The sequence below is a fragment of the Eptatretus burgeri genome, chromosome 1 (assembly GCF_056783735.1).
Source record: "Eptatretus burgeri isolate ZD-2024b chromosome 1, Ebu_testis_v1, whole genome shotgun sequence".
NCBI classification, from domain to species: Eukaryota; Metazoa; Chordata; class Myxini; order Myxiniformes; family Myxinidae; genus Eptatretus; species Eptatretus burgeri.
In genome coordinates this window covers 84,189,405-84,206,904 of record NC_140961.1, presented here as the reverse complement: position 1 = coordinate 84,206,904, position 17,500 = coordinate 84,189,405, and the positions used below count along the sequence as shown (strand labels likewise).

At 41.9% G+C, this 17,500-nt stretch overlaps 1 protein-coding gene across 5 annotated transcripts in view; it reads right to left on the bottom strand.

Annotated features, from left to right (window-relative positions):
• The window catches only part of POLR3B (RNA polymerase III subunit B), a 94,960-nt gene that overhangs the window by 76,982 nt on the left and 478 nt on the right, over window positions 1–17,500 (bottom strand). For 3 of the 5 annotated variants that reach the window (XR_015060626.1, XM_085890462.1, XM_085890472.1), the window contains exons 1-5: window positions 17,405–17,500; window positions 17,152–17,184; window positions 13,525–13,581; window positions 13,337–13,401; window positions 5,092–5,167 (exon numbers count right to left, since the gene is read on the bottom strand). The exon at window positions 17,405–17,500 is cut by the window's right edge. Coding sequence is in view for 4 of the 5 variants with exons in the window: in XM_085890462.1 (XP_085746588.1) it covers window positions 5,092–5,167; window positions 13,337–13,401; window positions 13,525–13,581; window positions 17,152–17,184; window positions 17,405–17,476 (303 nt within the window). In the remaining variant the exon portion in view is untranslated. Of the gene's footprint in view, window positions 1–5,091; window positions 5,168–13,336; window positions 13,402–13,524; window positions 13,582–17,151; window positions 17,185–17,404 lie in introns of those variants that run through there. The other 2 variants (XM_085890478.1, XM_085890481.1) reach the window with 1 other exon arrangement.

The window sequence follows — 17,500 nt, the reverse complement described above, 5'->3', positions numbered from 1 at the left end:
GGAATTGACGACTATGTGGTGTTGACCTTTTGACCTCAAACACCAGGCTTCGAGCTTTTGACAGCTCCACCAAGTGGGTTGTTTTCATGACGATCAGTCGAGAAATGGTGATCTGTAGGTGATTGACAGACGACAAACACACAGAATAACAGAACAGACCAACCAATATAAAGGTTGGCCCCATACGACATTGTTTGGCTTTAACGCCTTTGACCAAGATTAAATAGGGAACAAAGTTTTGCTAAAAAGTCACAACGTTGCACTTTTCAGTTGTGATGTCCGGTTTTGAATCCTTCGCCAAGCCAACTAATAAGAGTCGCAATGTAAACAGTTTCTTTCCGCAGCAAGTCTTCTTGCCTCAAATCTCGCTCTGCCACTAAACGAGTCGAAAACACCAAACAAGTGACAAGAAGCTGATGCCATTAACTGTTACAACTATAAGGGCACACTCGGTGGAGCACGTACCTCTATCACGCAATACCTGATCCACGAGAACATATCGGGCCCAATATATTTTTGAAACATCGCTATGTATCGTTTTTGGCCCGATCTCTCAATGGTGACGAATCACTTATAAAATTAAATAATTCTTGAATACAGATCCAGATTCGGATCTTCACCAAGATCAAATCAATTCGTCGTCGTCACACACCCAAGCTGTCCACCAAATTTCATCCAGATCCGTCCACAACTTTTTGAGATATCCTGCACATAGACAAACAAAGACAGAGAGGGTGAAAACATAAACTCTTTCACCTTCGATGGTGGAGGAAAAGATCGCTTTATCCGCAGAAAAGTCAGTCAGTCCACAAGCCTTTGGATGAATTATTTTATTCAAGTTCGTACCAAAGCAGGAAGAGAAGCCACGAAGAGTTTACGCATCCAATTTCATCCACTGACGACGAGGTACATGAACCTAACCCTTCATCCACACAACTCCACTGCACTACAAGCTTCACAACCATGATCTGGTGAGGGTACAGCAGGCCCGCCCCAAACGCGGGTTGCCGCATCATGGTTTCGCTCTATCACAGTTGAATTATTGTGGTAAAATGTGACGATTGCAGCATGAGTCACTCGCTCTATCGGGGTATGGTGAAGAGGAATACACAACCTTGCATCTCCGTCTTACCTTACAGCACTACGCTGCCCTCCATCACAGACTCAGTTGCTCTTTTGATACCGTGCCGCACAGACCGTTATAACGTGATACATTTTGATATCGTGCGATTTAGTTTTCGCTCATCTTCATTACATTGTGGGTTTTAGTGAAATCAGGCAAATGAAACATTATAAAATGTTCTTAAAAGCTTTTAAAACATGAAGCAAATTAATTAAATTATGAGGAATGTCAATTCATTTGGGAGGTAATGACAAAGAAATAAAGAATTAACCAAGGAAGGAAATGAGGCAGAATGAGTTTGCGATTCTTTTTTTTTTTTTCCCCCTCAAACAAAATTTTTTCTTTTTATTTTTTGAAGCAAGGAGGGGGAAACAAGATAAAGTTGAGTGTGAAAGAGAACAGTTCGGATACAGAAGAACGAGGCACCTATCTTGAGAGATTTTCACTAGTCTTCATGGAGAGATGCTTGAAATTCAAGTGCAAGATGGACGCTGTCATGGCACCTTATATGAAGGTCTATTAGGACGTGCAGAACAAGGCAACGCAGAAAAAGATCACCTCTTTCTTCACAAAGTCTGATGACTCTGACGACCATTAGCCAGGGATGTTGACGTCATCTCAATAACCTCCAACACCCTCCATCATAATAATCAAAAAAGTACAATTTTAAGTGTTTTTCATTTTTACGAGTTTAGGCAAAAAAAAGAAGTCGATAAAATTTAGACTTGGTTCCCTGAACCCTATTTTCCCCACAAGGTCTTAACTTTGCGCAACACGGTTTTGCCGAATGCGGGTTTTACAAGAACGTAACCCCCAAGGATGGGGAGGGTCTGCTGTACATGTTATTTATACTTTATATTAAAATAACATTTCAATGTACACATGCATAGAAATACTTGTATCGTCTTATATTATGCAAAATAGTCACGGCCCTAGCGGTTAGGTTAACTCCCCCGACCCAATTGTTGTGGACGGGTGGTTACCACCGACCAGGCCGGATCTCTGAGCAGTTTTCCTTTGAGGCGAACACGTGATCCTCCGAGATTTTGGCACACGTGGGAGGGGAATGTACAGCAAATGCACATACACAATGGAAGCACAACACAAGGAGTTTATATCGAAAAACAACAGATACATAGACACAAGCAACTTAAATAAATAAGACAGGGGGGGGGGGGTTAATGAAAATATATCAAATATTTACAATGGTAATAGTTCAAAGTGTACTAATAAAATGTGACGTAAATTGAAGCCTAAAGTCGAGGCACCTCCACACATGGACTTTAATACAGACAAGGGGACACAATAAATAAAAGAAAAATCCTCCCTTTCTCCCGGCAATTAGCTTTGTCCAGAGATGGTCTTTTATGAACTTGGCAATCGAACCGCAGCGTCCTGCAAGGGAAAATGCGCCCAGAATGGCGCCGAGCCACTCTCTGGGCAGGAAACATACATGACGTAATTTGAGGCAGTATTCAATGCCAGGGCTCACCAACCGGCATACAGCTTCTTCTCATGAAGGAATATGCCGAATGTTCCTCTTTCCCAAGGTCTGCTCAAGGATCACCCACTTTCCTCCTTCAACACAATGGGATAACGCCAAGTTGGTCGAGAGGCGCACTCCTCTTCCTCTCTTTCTAATAATCGTACAACTTCACGACTCAACTGAACAGGAATGGCTAGTGTCTTGCCTAGGGCGCTGCAAATTCACAAGCATGAACACAAGAATCAGGCAGCCAATTCATCGTGCCGAGAGAAGAGCAAAAAACGAGATCCTCCATCTCAGTCACGTTCCTCCACCAACGGTGTCCTCTCCATTGTCCGGTAATGCCACCCACACCCCCCCACCGCCTCACCGACCAATTATAAGCCTTTGGGGCGTAACTTGCTGGTACAAAGCTGGGAAGGTGGGGCTTCTTTTCTTCCTTGGACGTGTGTCTCTGTTATGATAGGAACGCAATTCTTTTATTGCTGGCTTGTAAACGCAAAAACGTAGTCTGAAAAGGTCATGGGGGGAATCACATACTTGGAGAAATTGGCCTTAATCCCTATTTAATTAGTACAGCACCATCAGCCCCCTCCCCTACCGTGTGTTGACAGTAACACTAGAGCTCACAGTTTCCCTCCAAATTTACTTCGCGATGTCTCCTACACGTCCACGGACTAAGCAACTCCATACAATCCTCACTTTCCTATGAAATTCCTCCATCTACCTCCAACAACCATAACAATATTCTTTCAAGGAACATGGAATCCTATAGGAAAATGGATTTGCTTCAAGTCGCAGTTTCCAGGAACGCAACCACGATGTTAATCGGGGCGGAATTGTACTTGCAAATGTTCTATTTCATAAATAACAAAAGAATAAAATAAACTAGCCGGGAGGCGACGATGCTTCGCGGGCATTATTGAACAATGCCACGATAGGTACAATTGAGTTAGTGGAAGCTTTTGAGGAAGCCCTACCGTAAAAACCTATGTCTTCCGTCAAAATTGACCAAATCAAATCAGATTTTTTATATGTTGTGCTTATGGACATCACACACAGTTGAGGAAATTAAATTACGAGAAAAAAAAAAGAGAGAAAAAAAAGTTCAAGTGAGCGTGGCTCCACCCACAAGGGGCGTGGGACGCCCCTCATGCAAAAGACAACTATACCATGATATCTAGCTCGTGTCCAAGTTTCATCAAGATCGCATCAAACGTCACGGAGCTATGCTCTGGAGAGAGTCAAAGACAGACACAACGAAAATAGTGGTCACTGCTGATGCCCGCGAACCAAAAAATAAAAATAAAAATGAAAACAAAAACAGCCACTATGACCTCGAGAGTTCATAGAACACGATAGCCCGTGCAATGTTCAGTATATACGAGGGTGGTCCAAAAACAGCAAAAAATTTTTTTTTTTTTTTTTTTAAATCAGAGGTCTCCACAAGCCTTAAATTATTCCACTCTGATTCAATAACGCGCATAAAAATTTTTAAGTTTATCGGAGGTGATTTAGAGGTCGCTCCATATGACGACTTTTAGTTTCATGAGTTGGTTAAATTAGGGTAAATTAGGCAACATTCTATTTTTTTCGACTTTTTTGGACCACCCTCGTATATACAGTACTTCAATTGTAATAAAATTATATTTAAAGATCGTTTTTAAAAATCCAGAAGTTTAATGAAACTGAAGCAGTATTTTTATACATCATTGTTATACACTAATAACATAACGAGTCGTAATTTAAGAGATGGTGGATTTATCGATTGTATATAGCCATATTGGCAGCCCCTTCTTCACTCTGATACTGCACCCTCTCACATGCTACATAATCTATATATAGCCTGGTTCTTGAAAGTATTATGAAGGCAATGTGTTCCACAGTGTTCAAGTATATAATTCAATTTAAATAAAGGTTTAAAGGCATACAAATAAATTCTGGGTTTTACAGCCATTTTACCCAGTGTCTATTATATCACTCTCCAACACTTTACATTAGTTCTTCGTACCTGTCGTTGGTGTCCTTCATAACATCCTTAAAAACAGTAAGTATCCTGTTTGGAATGATTTTCAATTTTGCTTGACTACGAGGCAGACAGACAGTAAAAATATTACCTCACTCCTCTCTACGAACGTACGTTTGGGAAAATTCAGAGCCAAAATACGGTAAAACAGCAAGCATGTCTTCCTATTCATTTTCCGATTTGCGTTCAAAATATAACATAAAATTTGTTGTCCTCGATCATAAACGGACGAACATAATCCAATTGCTTAACCCCACTTTTCACTTTACGTGCGTGGGGTAAAAAGGGCAATTCTGACCAAGTGAGCATGAACTGGGTATCATTGCATTTCCAACAATTTCATCATTCCACCATTTTACTTGTACACTAAACAGTTATGAAAACACCACAATCATTCTTAAACTTTCGGTGCAGTTTGCAACAAGTATTAAAAATAATAATAATGGAAATACGTGCCTCATGCGGTGAGACTGGTCTCGTCACATTGAAACTTTCTTCAACATCAGGTGTTCCAACGTAGATATTCAAGTACCTTGGGATAGATTTCAACAGTGGATGCATGAGGAAATGCATGTTTGTAAATATAGAATGAACATCTTAACTGCCCCCCCTCAAATAATGGACAATTGGATAACATAAAAACAACAAATCAGTATGAGTAAATTTAATGTCATAAAAAAACATAATTACTGTTTCAGGAACTTAAAACAGGGTACTTCCATTCACCAGCTAACATTTTCAATAACACAGGATCACTAAAGATCCACACAGAGTTGGCAGACAAACAGTCGGTGTACCATCCTCTTAGAAAGGACAGTGTACTCTAATGTTGCAACTAATTGCCTGGAAAGCAACAGGAGAAGTTTGAGAACTTCATGATAAACCATGTATTAATAATAATCCAGCGTGATGACGAGACAACCATGATAAATGATGGATTGATAACGGTTTAAGCAGGTTGATAATCCAACGCGATGTGCTTTGAAAGAGGAGATGATGAACACAGTAGTCAGCGTAACAAAGTGCAAAGAACAATAAAGTTTGGGAAAACTACTTCCTATACGAGAAAGATTGAACACTTAAAACAAACAGAGCTGGAAGGGCACCCTACCATACAATGCCTGACCCAGTAGAACATATCGGACCGAGTAATTTGGAAAATATTGTGCTATATATCGATTTTTGCCCCATCTACCAATGGTGAAGAATCACTTCAAACATTAAATTCTCGTATGCAGATCCAGATTTAGATATTCACCAAAATCAAACCAATTTGTCCTGGTGACACACTCGACCTGCCCACCAAGTTTCGTCCTAATCAGTCAGGAGCATTTTGCGATATTGTGCAATATATCGGTTATAGCCCCATTACGTAATGAAGAAGAATGACTAAAAATAAATTATCGGATCAGGATTGGATCCGGATATTCACCAAAATCGAATTAATTTGTCCTTGTCACACCCAACCTGTCCAGAAAATTTCATCCAAATCCATCCACAACTTTTTAGATATCATGCTATATTATCATTTTTGGCACGATCTCTCAATGGTGAAGAATCACTTTTTAATAAAATTATAGTATCCAAAATCGGCTTCAGATCTTCAACAAATTCTAATCAATTTGTCCTCGTCACACACCCAAACTGAGCACCAAATTTCATCTGAATCCGTCCACAACTTTTTGACATATCCTGCACACAAACAAATAAACAAACAAAGACAGACAGAAAGGAGTGAAAACAACCTCTTTCCACCGTCGGTAGCAGAGGTAACCAGGGAGATGGCATTAACAAATTCTTCATTTAAATGGACTGCAGAAGCAATAATTTTGTCTTCCTGAAAGTTATAAATTGAGGTTTGAAGTTGCAAACAAAGGTGATCAACACTTTACCCAAATTTGCTCAGTTACCTCCTTTGAATTTATCTGTGCAAACGCATTATCTGCCAACACTACGACTACCCGATCATTGAGCGACGTTTGGTATTAGACCTGTTTCAGCAAACTCAACACATCCAAAGCCAGCCAGTCAGCCGACTGTCCAACACAACTCCCTGAAGTAATTTGCATATGAGAGGTCCGAACCACTCACTGAAATATTTAATTTGTGTCTCAGATCTGGAGGCTTTCACCAAATTTCACCTTAGAATGCCCAGTTCTGAAGAGTACCCGTTATTAATTACAATCAACTCCACCTGATCTGTCACACCTGTACTTGTGAGAGTACGAGGGGTTTTTCTTGCTGATTGGGTAATAAAACATGGCATTGGTTGCTAACAGTATGGCAACACGAAAGGTAGTTCAGTTGTGCACTACATTGTGAGTTTGCTTCACAGCATTCAGAGGTGTTGACAGACTTGGCAATTATATGAGCTTGTGCACCACTGACTTTAGAAAAGCCTTTTATCATATAAATCATATTATCATTGCCATTTAAAAGCTGATCCAACTTGGTGTTAATTGCACGGTTTTTCCAACAATCTGCAGTTTCCTTCTTTTCTTTTCTTTTTAATCACATCGTTTGCAAACCGGTCAGTTCTGTGAATAAACATCAACTTCTCTCGAACTGAACCACGGCATACCGCAGGTTACAAAAACTAGGTCCCACTATTACTAGGCGAAAAAAACAAACAAAAAAAAATTCACCAAATATGTTGGGCTGTGGCATTTGTGTCTGTTTGTCACATGATTTTGGCCACAGTTTTCAAGTAATTGTTCTGAATTGAAGGTGACCGGCCAAGGACAACAATGCTTAATTTTGGTGAAGATCTGAATCCAGATCCGGATACAAGGATTATTTAATTTTTAAGTTATTCTTCACCATTGAGAAATGGGACTAAAAACAATATTGAATGATATCTCGAAAAGTTGTTGGCAGATTCGGATTAAACTTGGGGGACATGGTGGGTGTGTGACAAGGACAAATTGATTTGATTTTGGTGAAGATCTGGATTCTATAATTGATTAAGTGATTATTCACCATTGAGGGATTGGGCCAAAAATTGTATATATAGCACAATATTTCAAAAGGTTATGGATGGATTCAGACAAAAACTTGGTGGATAGGTTCGGTGTGTGACAAGGATGAATAGATTCGATTTTGGTGAAGATCAGATCTGGATCCAGATAGGAGAAGTATTTAATTTTTAAAAGCGATTCTTCAACATTGAGAGATTGGGCCAAAAATGACATTGCATGATATCTCCAAATGTTGTGGACAGACATGGATGAAACTTGGACGACATGTTGGGTGTGTAACTTGGATCAATTGATTCGATTTTTGTGAAGATCTGAAACCGGATCCAAGAATTTTTCAAGTGATTCTTCACCATTGAGAGATGGCGCCAAAAACGATGTATAGCATGATATCTCAAAAAGTTGTGGACAAGTAATGACAAAACTAGTGGATGAGTTGGTTACATGACAAGAACAAGCAGATTCAAATTTGGTTCAGGTCCAGACTCAGATCTGACCCATCAGCAGGTTAATGTCATAAAGAACATAATTACTGTTTCAGGAACTTAAAAGCAGGGTACTACCATTCAGCAGCTAACATTTTCAATAACACAGGATCATGAAAGATCCACCCATCAGAATTGATAATCCAACGTGATGTGCTTTTAAAGAGGAGATGATGAACACATTCGTCTGCGTAACAAAGTGCAAAGAAAAACAAAGTTTGGGACAAGCCGGTAGGCGACGAGGGATTCGCTAGGATCAAAGCGCTGGATACGATGCTTTTCATTCTGACCGATCCACCGACGAAGATTCATTGCCAAGACGTATTGGGTCATATACAATTGTTCCTCTGCCTGGCAAGATTTTTCCTATTGCGTATTTTGCCAACTGGCACTCCTCATAAAAAATGACGGTAAATAGACACCCTATTTTTGAAGGACTATAAAGCCTGGTGTTGGCGCAGTGGTTTGGGCAGCGGCTTGGGATCCAAAAGGTCCTGAGTTCAAGCCCCGTTGGGCCACTGAATTAATACACCAGGGGGTTGACTCAGCCTGTCATCCTTCCGAGGTCGGCGAAGTGAGTACCAGTGTACTGGGCCGGTGTATACCCCGGTTAATATAGGTGTACCATATCCCTGTGTCGTAAGAGGCGACCAGGGTTGCGTCAGGAAGGGCATCCGGCGTAAAACATGTGCCAAATCACTATGCGGATCATACGGATGATCCGCTGTGGCGACCCCTAACGGGAGCAGCCGAAAGAAGAAGAAGATTTTTGAAGGACTACGATTTGAAAAATAATCGGTTTGCTGGTTTGTGCTGTGGAGCCTCGCGTTGCAGACACACACACACACACACACACACACACACACACACACACACACACACACACACACACACACACACACACACACCCCGATAAACTTCTCTCAATGCTCTTGTTTGACCACACCTCCTGAGCCACACAATATTTTTCATTAGCCACGCCCACTTTCCTACGCCACTCCCACTTTAAATAATAAATAATTGGAGGTGGTGTGTGGGTCATGGAATCGTTTTCGGTAAATAAATAAATAAGGTGGTGTGGGTCGTGGAATCGTTTTCGGTAAATAAATATATAATTTAAGGTGGTGTGTGGATCGTGGAATTGTTTTCGGTAAATAAATAAATAATTGGAAGTGGTGTGTGGGTCGTGGAATCGTTTTCGGTAAATAAATAAATAATCGAAGGTGGTGTGTGGATTGTGGAATCGTTTTCGGAAAATAAATAAATAATTGAAGGTGGTGTGTGGGTCGTGGAATTGTTTTCGGGAAATAAATAATTGGAGGTGGTGTGTGGATCGTGGAATCGTTTTCAGTAAATAAATAAATAGTTGAAGGTGGTGTGTGGGTTTTGGAATTGTTTTCGGTAAATAAATAAATAAATAATTGGAGGTGGTGTGTGGGTGGGGAATCGTTTTCGGTAAATAAATAAATAATTGGAGGTGGTGTGTGGGTCGTGGAATTGTTTTCGGGAAATAAATAATTGGAGGTGGTGTGTGGGTAGTGGAATCGTTTTCAGTAAATAAATAAATAGTTGAAGGTGGTGTGTGGATTTTGGAATTGTTTTCGGTAAATAAATAAATAATTGGAGGTGGTGTGTGGGTGGGGAATCGTTTTCGGTAAATAAATAAATAATTGGAGGTGGTGTGTGGGTCGTGGAACCGTTTTCAGTAAATAAATAAATAATCGAAGGTGGTGTGTGGATCGTGGAATCGTTTTCGGTAAATAAATAAACATATTATTAGAAATCCACAAAGACAGAAATGCCGGTGATTCCATTTATTTTGGATCCTTTTCACTTTGGTCAATCACGTTTGGATCGAGGAGATCGAAGGTGGAACGACGGTGTAGTTCCTTATAAACACTGTATACACACCTTAAATGACGGTAAATAAACACCCGATTTTTGAAGGACTACCATTTGAAAAATAAAACCTCAATCAAAAATCGGCTCAAGAAAAATTTTCTGAATATCTCGAAGTGTTTAATTCCAAAGTCTCGTTTCTCTACATTCAAAACTGAAGAAGTATTGAAAATACTGTACGCGGTTTTTCGGCCGCTGCATAGCAACGGGTGGTTGCTAGGCAACGAAATTCAAATGCGCACCTTCCCAGTATATATTCCACCTGTTGGCAAAGTTTCATCGAAATCGGTTCGCCGGTTCGTGCTGTGGAGCCTCGCGTTGCAACACACACACACACACACACACACACACAAAACCCGACAATAAGGGATATCTCATATATGGCGAATCCAAAAACTAATTTATACATGAGAAAGACAGAGCCGGGGTGGAAAGGCCGGATAGGAGACGGTAGAAGACAGACAGACCACTGACCTGTCAAGAGAGAAAGAGAGAGAAAGAAAGAGAGAAAGAGAGAGAGAAAGAGAAAGAAAGAGAAAGAGAGAGAGAGAAAGAAAGAGGCCCAAAGACTCAGCCTCATCGCGGGAGATACCAATGATCCTAAATGCCTTGGTTTCCACAGCTTGAAGCCGAGAAAGGTAAGAGGCGGAAGCACCAGCCGAGAGAGGAGAGCAGTGCTCCATCAGACTGTGGACAAAAGTTTTGTACGTGGCCAGTAGCTCAGGTGTGCCAAGGAAGGACTTTGCACGACGGAGGATGCCCAGTCGGTGACTGGCTTTGGAGACCAGCTGTGTTGAAAGTTCCCTCAGAACTGCGTGGTATTTTTCACAAGTGATGTCGTGGACCCATTGCCACTACCAATCTTCCCTATACATTTTTTTTTCTGCATTCTCTTGTATATTTGGGCTGTGTGGAGGTGAGGGAGAAAGGAAAAGGCTATTTTTCTATTTTCCACAAGTTACTGTGATTTTATTTTCAAGTCTTTCTCATTTTCTACTTCTCCCCTGAGTGAATGTTGGCCAAGTCTTTTATTCAAGCAAGATTGAAGAAGAATACGTTATGGTTAAATCTGCTCTGGGTGCCTTTTTGCTTTCTTGCTTATATATACTAGCTTGCTTGTGTGTTTGCTTTATTTTAAATTGTTTGTCATTACCAATCTGTCTCGATTGTCTTTTCTTTTGTTGGTTCGACATGATGCAGAAGTGGTTAGACTGGAAGTTGTAGCCCAATAATTTGCTTCGTTAGCCAGCGCACACTCACTAATGCTCGGCAGGAATTTGAGTGTGCACTGAGAAACACGACCCGAATTAGCCGGCCATCCACAGGTAAAGTATCACACAAAGTAGTGTAACCCTGCCCAGATTGGCCGTGCCAATCAGCGCTTGTGGTTGCCCAGAAGCCTGCCAGTGTGCAGAGATATCTGTGCCTGACGGCCTCAGGACCGGGCATTTGGGAAGGAATCCAAGTGCTCCCTCTCATGGCAGGCCTCGAACCCCAGAACCACGGCAATATATTGTGTGTGTGTGTGCGCGAGATAAGGATTGTTACATCAAATCGCTCACAAAGCTTCCAAGAAATACTTAGAAACATAATGGCAAAAAAGCGGCGTTCCTTTGCAAAACAAGAGTTGGAGAACTTTCTGAACTCGTTCAAAAAGCTAATACTTTTCAACTCCACGTGCAGTAAACTCTCGAGACCTCAGATATTGATGCAAGGCAGAAGGTTTGGCGATGGGAGCATTCTACCCAAACCTTTGACCATCGCGGCCAGCAAGTGAACTTTGAACCTTGCGAGATTACCTCGTGTGAACATCGGTCATATCTGGGCCTTGGAAGCAAGGCCGATCGAGTTTTGATTGATACAGTGAATATTATTTCGATGCTTGAATTTGGAGCACCTGACCTGCGTGGTCTTCTGGCATTGCTGGTGCCCAAGCCCAATGCATTGAACGTATCCAGAAGAGAGGGCTACGTACGATCCGAACATCCTGCCCGATAGTGAACTTTTGAACATTCTTAATGTTGCCTCACTCTGAGCGGCATACTTTTGAGCGTCAGCCATCTTCTTCCCCAAACTCAAATTACTATGTCTGGTCACAGTTTAAGGAATTCCCAACAATAACACAAGTCTCAAACTAGAGCTAAGTTGATGGTGTGCCATTGCACATCTCCACACTTCCCACCTAAAGCAAAGTTGAAAGATGACAAAAGTTCCACCAGGAATGACCCAATATCAAATTCTGGTCAAAAAAAAAGTTTTCCACCCTCCCCCCCCCAACATTTTGACCCCTGTGACCTTAACTCCTCACCAACTGGAGCAATAATCAGGGGCCAAATTAAAAATAAATAAATAAAAAAAAGTTACACATTTCATGTGGCCACCAATGTCGATTGCATACAATTTCATTAAAAAAAGTTTTAAAATGTGCCCATAATTGCATTTTTCAGGATTTCACCTTTTGCCAATGCCCCAGGTTGGGGGCCAAAAATGACACCGATCTTGTACCTTCTTGCTATATGGTGAATTTCTACCCAACCAGTTGGGAGATAGCATGCGACAAACAGATTCAACTAAAATATCCCCCCCCCACCCCATTAATTTTAAAAAGCACAGCGATAATAAATAAAATATGTAAGCAATCTCCTGTTCTGTTTTAGACCCAGTTTATAAATACCCCTCTTTGGATTAATGCTTTTAATTATTTTATTTACTTATTTTTCATATAATACCTGTTTATTAGCTTCACCAGCAAAGGTGGAAGGAGGTTAAGTTTTTACCCCTGATTGATAGTTTGTATGATATCTCAAAAAGTTATGAATGGATTTGGATGAAATTTTAGTGGGCAGGTTGGGTGTGTGACAATGACGAAGCGATTCGATTTTGGTGAAGATCTGGATCCGGCTCAGAGGAGGTTTTTAATTTTTGAAATTATTTTTCACCATTGAGAGGTAGGGCCACAAATTATATTTAGCATGGAATCTCAATAATTGATTGGGCCAATTACGTTTAACTGGATCAGGCATTACGTGACAGATGGATGCACTCCACCGAGTGCCCTTATGGTTTCATCAAGTAATTATTTTCATTAGTGGTTCTATATTTTATTACCACTATTATTTAATTTCGTTTTATCTCGGTGGAAGTGAGCCTTCTCTCTATTTTACGCCTTGGACTGCTTGTTCTGTCAATTTTGGAATGAAACTAAAATTTTATCTTTTTAATCTTTCATTACCACCAAGATATCTCGTCAATTCAAACATTGGAGAAACACCAAAAAGAAAGTAAAAGTATTAAAAATATATAAAAAAAAAAGACGACTTTCAAAGTAAGGCATAAACTCACTTCAAGTACCACATTGGATCTGCATCGCTTGTAATTTTTTCATTTGCTTTCATTATGTTCTTGATCTGTGAACCCAACACCACAATAAAATTACTCATCTGAATGAGTTATTTACTTAAAAAAAAAAAAAATAATAATAATAATAATAATAATAATAATAATAATAATAAAAAGTAACAAATTCTCACCTCTACATTCACCAGGTAGTTGAAAGAATCTATATGTTGTTTCACAAGTCCTTTCACCTGTGAACAATTAGAAGAAAAAAATCGAATAAGATGAGAAACAAGTGCTACAGAAGGTCGACGTTGACTGGAGGGGAAGAAGACCTATGAACAATTTGTATCCCGGTCAGTCAGCGGTGATGAGAATTGGTGGTAGGGTCAGAACCAGGATGCATTGCTCCAGGTGTGCGTCAATGTTACTAATCACCAGTGCTTTTGAACGTACACGTCACAGTCACCTGTGAAAGAATCACTGGAAGATATCGATGATGCAATAAAAACTTGGAAGCAAGCCGATTAAGTCAGTCAAGTTAGCAGAAGGTCTGGCCGTGACAGCGAAAGAGAATCAGGATTTCAAAAGCTGGTGGAGTCTCAATAAAACCATCCAAAGAAGATGGTGATGGTGGTGGTCATATGGCAACTTAGCTGCCAGGGTAGCTATCATTTCTTGAAGCGTGACTGCGTCACTGATGCAGTGCCCCTCTACCAGTACACACACTGGAACTGGTACTCATTTCGCCGACCTCGGAAGGATGATGGGCTGAGTCAACCTCCTGGTGTATTAATTCAGCGGCCGACGGGGTTTGAACTCAGGACCCTAGGATCCCAAGCCGCCACCAAAACCACCGAGCCAACACCAGGCTTAAGATGGTGATGAGAAGACCAAGCCAAGATGCAGGTAAAACATTGAGGCTCAACATCAATGGACATCAACTGCAACCGGTTGGGAGTTTCATCACCTGGGTGGTTTGGTGATTGATACTAAAGGTCACAAACAAATCAGAAAGAAAACAGCCAACAGTAATCTCTTTAACAAAAGAAAACGAGTTGATGCAAAATAACTTCAACAAATAGCCGAAGAAGAGGGTAGCAAAATCCTCGACTCGGAGTGCGGTGCCACGTACGACACCGAGACATCAGTGTGACAACTCCTTGGCTTTTTTCACAAGATCTTGGCTATTCGTTGTTCACCTTGGCGTCTTGGTTTTCTATAGGTTTTCTTGGCGTATAGATTTTCTATCATCGCTTTTCCGAAACCTTGTGAATTCTTGGCTTTTTTTCATTGGCTCACCTTGACATTTATGAAAATGAAGAGCGGTCACACTGCGAGATGCGGACCTTGAGAAAAGGAGGAGGTTGAGAGACTTGAAGTCTGAAAAATGTAGTCGCAATCAAGAATGGGCCAATCACAAGAGCAATTAATAAATCAAGTTGATGCAAAAGAGGAAGAGTTGGTACTCGATCGAGAGGATTGCGAGGAGACCGAAAAACGAGCTTGGTCACATGTTGAGAGAAGATGAATTGCTGATGAATCAATGAGCCCGGTGTTGGCTCCTGGTGGTTAGGGTGGCGGCTTGGGATCTGGTGTAGCAGCATAGCAAACCTGTTGTGCATTTTGTGATACAAGCACCAAATTTGGCACAAATGTACATTAATATGTTGCGAACATTTTCAGATATTGGGCCACTTGAAATTCTCTCTTTATGTCCGCCATATTGGATTTCAAAATGGTCGCCACTTGAAATCTACATTTGCTATTATCTCTGGACGTAATGCAGCTATTGACTTGATTCTGGTATCTAAATGTGTTTTTGGGGGCAAGGAATCCAATGGTACCATTTTCAACTTAATATTATCTATCACAGTCTGTTATATAATTTTATTTGGAAATTATCGAGGCAAATATTGGATTAAATACAATACTTTGAAAAGAATGTCTTAGTTATAATACTGACATGCTCCATGGTCTAGTATTTGAGGCAAGGTGTACTGGTATCTGAGGCTTGGTATATACCGGTACTGAAGATACGTGTACATAAACAGTGTCATGTTAACAAGTTCAGCATTGCCACAAGTACATGTATGTTGTTGACTCATCGTCATGTGCAGTCCCCTTCACACACACAGAGGGCTGTGCACTGAAGGGCAGCCTTTTTGCACTTGCAGCCCCTCACACACCCTTTCTTGCACTTGCAAGAAACCAGCTCAATGCAGCTGTGAGCTGCCTCAGTTAGCCTGGTCCAGTAAGGTGTGTACTGTCCTTCTCCAGTCCTTGACCAACCCCAGTTGGTTGGTGGAGGGAGCTCTGGTGCTGGCAGCAGTATCTGACCCCACACATGTCCACCTTGATACACTGCCCTCTTGACATGTTCCTCCAGAGCTGCCTTCGTTGGAGGGATGAGCTGCACATTGTTCTTCCTTGCGAAGAGTTTCCTCCTGGCCTTGTCAATGTCTGTGCATTTGCTGGTTCGATCATACAACAGGATCACGACCCTCTCGATGATGCGCATTGCATCGTCTGGTATGTCACGAAGTGCAGAGGACAGCAGCAGCAGCCCCTCAGTGAGTTCTGGCAATACCGTCCAGACTGCCCACGCAGTCTTCTTGCCATGTCTATGAAAACTAGACACAGTGTCGCATTCAGTTAGAGCGTGGATCATTGGCAGTGCACGAGCCTTCTCTCGTCCCAATCCAGCTGCTATTTCGTGTGCTGCTAGGTATCGGAAACTCTGGCCTGTTCCGAATGCCAGCCACAGTTTGTCTTCTGGTTGCAACTCCTGTGCCAAGGACACTGCCAGCACCACAACATCGGTGTCTACAGTCCGGATGAGTATTGCATGGTGTCCATGCTGGAGTGCGTGAGATGCATGCAGCAACATCCGACTGTCAGCTTCTTCATGGTTACATGGGGCGAGTGAGGTCAGATCTGGCAGTAGTGGCTTGCTGAGCACTGCCTCTCCATCAGTAATGACGAGTTGATTGTCCTCCTGGTCAAACCATTCCATGAGAGCTGCTGAGAGGAACCTGAACAGCTCGGTCTTGTTGCTGTCCACTCGTGGGAAGTTCTGCCAGTTTCCTGGTATGGCTGCGGCAGCCACCACACGTCTCCGCACACCTTGTCCCCGCTTTGCACGTGTACTACCTTTCAGTGAATCAGCAAGGTAAGTATCCCAGACCAGATCCAGACGTGACACTGTTTGCAGCTTCGTGGACATATATGGGATGAAGATCTGTTGTGCATACTCTTCAAAGGTCTTTGATGCAGCCGGCTTCAGCATCTGGACGATGGCTGCTCCATCAAGCACAATACAGGTCGTGACAGAAGTCTCTGTCTTTGCGTCGGAGACTTCTTCCAAGCATGTGAGGAGATCACTCTTGGTACCAGTGCAGAGGCTTCCACCATCAGACAATGCAGGAGGACATGCCAGATTCTCGTGACAAAAAAAAACTCCTCAAGGTTTCCATCCCTCGTCTGGCAGCCAATGTACAGGCGTGCGAAGAGTTCACGGTCATTCTTGATGGAGGCGAGCTGTTGCTGACCTATGCTCTGGCTTCTTGGAGTGGAAGTGCTGAACACCTTCAGCTTGTTACGAGGAATGGGTGCGTCCACTGCCTTTGTTCTGTCCAACAGACACTCTCTGGTGAAAGCCTCGAACTGCTCTTGGCCAATCCTCTTGGTAAGTCATGAACTTGTATGAGGAGGATCATAAAAGGAGAGGTGAATGTAAACAAGCATTCATGTAATGACATAAGGTATCCGGCATGTCGTTTAAACTTGGTAAAGCGATCATTAACCAGGTACAAACTCACCTGTAGAAACGCAGGTAACAGTTTCCACTTGTCCTGCAAGACACACACACACACACACACACACACACACACACACACACACACACACACACACACACACACACACACACACACACACACACACACACACACACACACACACACACACGTCATTGTGAGTTCACCACACGAAAGGTTTCACCCTCCGAGCCCCATATCTCGAGTGATGTTTTAAAAAGTTTACAAATCACGAGCCACACTACCTCACCACTACCTGTATCGTGTGCACGGGAGCTGCGAGCTGCTCCGCAGTCAACTCGGCGAAGGTTTCAGCAAAATAATCCATGGAGAACCGAGCGAGCACTCAGAG